At 25.2% G+C, this 6,378-nt stretch overlaps 1 protein-coding gene across 1 annotated transcript; it reads right to left on the reverse strand.

Annotated features, from left to right (window-relative positions):
* Positions 1-718: 718 nt before the first annotated feature.
* LOC129615826 (uncharacterized) lies at positions 719-2,969 on the reverse strand. Its single transcript, XM_055531207.1, has 3 exons — positions 2,836-2,969; positions 1,113-1,196; positions 719-1,039 (listed from the first exon to the last, which is right to left on the reverse strand). The coding sequence occupies exons 1-3, from the start codon at positions 2,879-2,881 to the stop codon at positions 873-875; spliced, it is 297 nt and encodes a 98-aa protein (XP_055387182.1). The 5' UTR covers positions 2,882-2,969; the 3' UTR covers positions 719-872.
* Between the last annotated feature and the right edge of the window lie 3,409 nt (positions 2,970-6,378).

A 6,378-nucleotide genomic window follows, 5' to 3' on the forward strand; every position in this document is an offset into this window, starting at 1 on the left:
AATAGAAAACATAAGAATATATACATACTTACATTACAATATATCATTTTAACAGTATATTTAATGCGTACAATAATTGAGCTTTGCGAAAAATCATGCTGTTATTTCAAAGTTTGTCAATTCCATATATTTTTTTGATAAAATTGCTACAAAATTTTAAAATGCTACGCAAACAAGGATAGTAAATGTTACGCAAGTAAGGAATGCACGTAAAATAAACGGACGAGTATATAAAATGGAATGCTCCGCAATATGTTAACGTCAATTTCAAACTGTTCCTAAATATGTGTGTAATTGACAGATTCAAAAAATATTTATTGCGTAGCTCAATATGTTAGAACTTTTCTTAGGCAATTTCAATTTGGACAGAAATTTGTTTGAAATATTCACGTAAAATTATGTTATTTATAGAATGTAAGAATTGACAATCAAAAATATTTTTGACTATATTTGCGTAATTGTATAATTGATTGTTAAATAACGGTCACGTTAAATTTACAATTAAGACCCAACATAAAATTTAAATATTTAACAGCTTAGTACAACCATATTACATAAAATATCAGAATTAAAGGCAAGGCATTAAAGCTATTCCATCTAAACCAGCTATTTTCAGAAAGGTGTATTAAATCTTCCTTAAAATTTTATATTGAAGTTGATTCTGGATGCGTTTCCTTTGAAAAGAAGAATGAAGGAAATGGAGAGGTTTATTTTTTCATATTTTATTTTTATGAATAACCTACAAATGTAAAAAGTGTATATTAATTTTAAATTATTATATTAACAAATTTTTAATTAAAAAAAATTTCAATGGAATTGAATTTTATGTCATATACATTAAAAATAAACGTAATTCCTTCAAAAAATTCTCTTTAAACATCTTCTTGTCTAGCTGGTGCATATGTATTTGTAGGATATGGTAGATTTGATGGTATTAATAATACCCATTTTCTCATACCAAAATAAAGGCCAACACCTAATAAAACTTGTAATATGGCCACAATACAAATTATTGCCCATGCTGGAATACCGAGCCCACCTAAAATAAACAAATTCATATATAAGTATAAAAATAATATTCTAATTTTATTGTGATTTATTTTAAAACTTACGACTATATGTTCGGGTAATTGTTCTTCGACCTCTAAGAACACGTCGTTTAGCTTCACTGTCTTCAATGAAACATGCCAGTAGTACTGCAAGTAAAAATAATAAATTTTTATATTTTGGTAATTTCTTAAAAAAATTCAATATTGTGTCTAGCAATGTGAATTGTAATCGACAGTAATTTTTAATTTAACGTGCATAATTTCATGTTTAAATTCATTGTACCTAATAAACTTGTGTTACACTTATTTTGCTTAAATTCACATATCACATTTGTCATAGTATTTTAATAGTATGGTAAACAAACAAAAAGTTCTGATAACGTGCGTGAAAAATATGAAATTTTTTATCACAGTGAAATACAGGGGTGTAATAATGATTCACAATTAAAAATTATTCCATACTGAGAAGAGTGTGAGAATTAATCACTAAGTCAACGAACACAAATATTTGAATTTGCCTGTTATTTTTGATTAAAGGGTATTTTGAGAGGCTTACTACTTTCCATAATCTCTAGCATGAAAATATAGATAATTCAACCGAATTTTGATATTGTGAATTGCAATCATTTTCATAATACTTTATATAATTTGGTTTAAAATAATTTAACCAGGCATATCTCTACTTAGTTTTACAAATTGTAACATTTATTAAGGCCACTGTGTTTCCATTTTAAATTTCGCTTTTACTTAGCTTAGGTATTTTGAAATAAATAAAGTGGAAGGTTAGCTTTGAAAAAGAACATTATAATCCATCGAAAGAGCAAGCTGTAATATATTTTTGGCAAAAGAACGATTAGGATGAAAACGACTCCTATGCCGTCTTTCTTTTGCTGTAATTTGTCCCAATTTGCCAGAAATTGATTTCACGTTTCGTTACAAAAAATTAAAAACTAAAATTAATTTGTTTTAATTATGTACTTAGCTTAGGTATTTTGAAATAAATAAAGTGGAAGGTTAGCTTTGAAAAAGAACATTATAATCCATCGAAAGAGCAAGCTGTAATATATTTTTGGCAAAAGAACGATTAGGATGAAAACGACTCCTATGCCGTCTTTCTTTTGCTGTAATTTGTCCCAACACTGGATGCAATATTGTTATTACATTATTACTCGTATACAGAAATTGATTTCACGTTTCGTTACAAAAAATTAAAAACTAAAATTAATTTGTTTCAATTATGTAATTTGAATTAAAATTAATGAAAACAAATAATTTAGTATTGTAAATTATCGCCTTCAATTTGAACTACATTAATATGTAAACACATTCTGTTAAAAAATTTACTTTGTTATTTTGCTATTTTATTATTCCGTATCTTTCTTATCTTGTTTTAGTTATGAGGGAATGTGACTCAGTAATCACAATCTTCACCTGTAATTATGACTCATAGTCTTATATGTAATGAAATTTTCAACTGCACTGTTTTTATGTAATATCAGAACATACATTGTATTTGTGTAATATTCACAAATATTTTAAATACTAATTAAGTAATTTTCTTAAATTCAATACTTTATACTAATAATATAAATACTAATATGTATACTAATTATACTAATTAGATTCGTAAATATGTGTATGGATTTTTACACATGTAGGGGTTTAATAATAATATGAATGGATACAATGACACTCCCTTAACAACTTTATTAATATTATCCACTAAATTTTATTTATTCAATTACAATTGAATAGAAAAAAAAAAACAATATTTAAAATTCATTACCAAGTGTTAAAATGAAAAATGTGTTTTTCTTTGTTATTAAAAACATTTTCAAATTTTTTTTTTAATTTAATTTAATTATTCCAAATTTAGACCGCTTCTCTATATATAATCGGTTCGATAACTAAAACAGTATTGGTTTTACGCTGATATGCTCTGTATGAAAAATTTTTTTTCTAAATAATCTTATCTTAACAAAATATTTTATCTTAATGCTAGATAAGATTTTTATTTTGGTATTTGCAGTTGACTTTATATTTTTGTTAAAGAAAGTTAAACGCACTTGTTTTCAATAATTTCAAGCGAGATACACATAAACCTTTCGAATATGAGCTTCCTTCTAATTTAGATTTAAAGTTCCAAAAAAAAATGATTCACCTGCTTAATATTCTTAATCTCTTTTTCGGGTAGTGTGAGAACAAATTTTCACAAATCAAAAACAACAATTTTTGATAAAAATTAAAACTAGTAAAGCAATGGTTTTGGTTTTAGAAATTCCTACCTTATTACAGAAAAATTCGGTATTATTGTTATCTTTTTTAAGTTATAAACAATTTTATTCGGACATGAAATTATTGTTTAAAATTTTATTACAAACACAAACCAATATATTTATTATTTTAATAATTTTTGAGTGTGCACTAAGTGATATCGTAAAATTTGTTCCACGAACAAAAATTTATTTGAAACAGTAGAAATGAAACTCACATCACACTAATTTTCAAATTGTTCCTACTGCTGAATGAAAAGTACATGGAACTAATCTAGAAAAAGGAATTTATATTGAATTTTGTTCGAATTTAAAACATAGAATTCATTTAGTACTACAGTGATGCCAACATAATATTTTTAAGAAATTTAGTATCGAATCCGATTGTACATGTAATTAGAAAACTTTAGTAGAGGAACAAATAAAATGAACTTTTCAGTTCACATAAACTTCTTTTCCTTTAATCGAAATTTCGTTAAATAATTTTTCGTTCCTACATTGTTTTTTGTAGGAAAAAAGGGATATGTAGGAAAACTTGGAATATAAAAGAATATTGTCTTCCTGTTCCTTGTGAAGCAATTTTTTTCTTTAATTTCTGACAATTCTTGTTAACTTTAATCAAATATTAAATATCCTAAAAATTTTATAATTTTACAACTCAAAGTTCCTTCAAATTAATATAGATGGCATAATATTTTCTTCGAATGAAAAAATTTAATCATTCCCTGCTCTCTATATCGTATAATATAGAAGAAAAAAATAAAATATTTTTCTTAAGTCAAAATATTTGAAAATTTTTTTTAACTTATTTTCGCATTGCACTTTATAATGTTAACTTTGGTACGGAGTTTGTAACCACTTAGAGGCGTTTTCTTTGGTATGGACATGTATTTATCTATATTATATTCATGCCCAGATAATTCAAAAAATAATGAAGCAAACATTATCAATATTGTACAGATTGCTTCTTTTCTACCAAGGACGTTCAGTTAAATATCAAAATAATATCTGCAATCATGAGGTTCTTGTACAATGGTTTGACAGGTTGGATTAACCGGCATACTTCATGGTAGCTAATTTACATTCTAAATATTTTGAAATTCTAAATATTTTAAAAAAAAGTTTTTACACTCACATTTTCAAGGCGCACAGAATAATTCGGTTGGTCCAAATGGTTCTTACTTAGACAGAGCCCTCAACCACAAGGCCACGAGATTATAAGTAAAAATAAAATGTCCAAATTTCAAAAAACAAAGAAAGAAAAGAATTTGAAAATTTCTATTATAACGTCGAAAACTTAACCTAGTACAGCATTTTGTACTCAAATTATATAAATGCCTTTCCTAATATATTTAACTCAACATCTCTACAAAAGCCATAAGCAAAATTACTTGAGTGAAATTTTGAATATCAAATTTTTTAAAGTTATTTTCCTTTTAAATAAACATTAGTATACGTGTATAGATTAGTATTGGTATACGTGAATTTTCCATAAGAAAACAATGTTAGACGCAATAGACCTTAATTTTGCAATATAATATGCAAATATATAAAAATGAATGAATTTACTGTACTTTTAAATGTAGACAACCGGAATGGTTTAATTGTTTTATGATTGTTATTAATTTTTATACATGATTTTTTTAAGTTGTTGAAGGTTGAGGAAATCTATAATATGTTAAATTATTAAACAACTTTTAGAAAAAAATTATATGTTATAAGCTTTACAGCTTACCCATAGCCACTCAGTTTTTTCATAGCAATTTCTAATACTCTTACCCCAGTTTAATTAATTGATATTAGCATAACAAATTTTATTAATAAGTTTAGGACAACATGCATTTTCATAATAATAGTATATACAAAATATGACAGATATACATTCTTTATTTACGTATGAACTCCATGCTACTGACTTAAATCACAAACAACTCAAACCAATAATAAAATATCTAAAAAATAATCTCTGCTCTTACAAGTTTTCTCAATTAAAGGTTTTATACAAATACAATTTAATTGCATATATGGCGGGTTAGATATAATTTTCAGGTTTGTTTTTATATACTCATTCAATTTTGTTTTATTTATACATAATTATGTACTGTACATTTACATCTATATGCATTTGTTATATTGTGTATTCACTTTAACATGAAGTCACTGAATATTAAATTTATATAAAAACATATTACAGCCAGACGCTCTTCTAGATCCCCGACTCTCTCTATTTTATTTATACGTCAACAATGTTATTATATTTACATGTGTTAATTCACAATTACATCTGTTATAATATAACAAAAAGAGTCTAATAGCCATTATTTTACTAAAAACTCCTGTTGTTACTTATATTTGCAATTGATTTATTGTTACATATAACATTTTGAGTGATTACTCAAAATCCTTTGAGTTGAATCATAATTATTGTGTACAATCATTTGAATGTCGAAAACTATCCTTCGGATCCGAATGCAACTCAAGAGAAATTATTCGGAGAGGAGAATGAAAGAGAGGGAAAAAAATGCAACAATTATTGTATAACAAAGAGAATAACTTTGAGTGATTTTCATTATAAAATATTTAAATTTTGAGTAAATTTTACGTTCTCCTGAATACAAAATAAGGTAGAATAGAATTTAGTCAAACAATGATAGTGTATCGCCAATATGTTAAAATTCAACAGACGCTTAAAGAATATTAAGGATAATAGATTTCCTTTTGTTTATTTTGTTATGCACCGTAATTATACGTAAAAATATTTTTGTAAACAAAAAGGATAAAGAAGGATTTATGTGAGAATCATGATTTTTTTTTTGTTTGCTTATTTTAGGTTGAAAATCAATTTATTAAAGAAGCAAACGAAATATTAAAGAAAAAAACATGGGTATTTTGATTTTCGAATTATAGTGTAAAAATTTAATTAACAACAAGTCTGTGATTTTAAAGAAAATTTTCGAATATTTTTATATTAAAAGGTGGGATTTAAATTTGAATTCTCATAATGAATCCTGATTTAGGTCAAATATGACAAAAAGTAGATTAAATTATAAAAATGG

The sequence above is a fragment of the Condylostylus longicornis genome, unplaced genomic scaffold, assembly GCF_029603195.1.
Source record: "Condylostylus longicornis isolate FDR11 unplaced genomic scaffold, ASM2960319v2 ptg000148l, whole genome shotgun sequence".
In the NCBI taxonomy this organism is placed as follows: Eukaryota; Metazoa; Arthropoda; class Insecta; order Diptera; family Dolichopodidae; genus Condylostylus; species Condylostylus longicornis.

What these genes read in the sequence shown, in the direction of transcription:
- LOC129615826 (XM_055531207.1), bottom strand. Translation starts at nt 2,881, where the DNA reads ATGTTTTTAATAACAAAGAAAAACACATTTTTCATTTTAACACTTG. An exon ending in ATTTTTCATTTTAACACTTG is followed by an intron (nt 1,197 to 2,835) that starts GTAATGAATTTT and finishes TTTTACTTGCAG; the next exon opens with TACTACTGGCATGTTTCATT. An exon ending in AATTACCCGAACATATAGTC is followed by an intron (nt 1,040 to 1,112) that starts GTAAGTTTTAAA and finishes TGTTTATTTTAG; the next exon opens with GTGGGCTCGGTATTCCAGCA.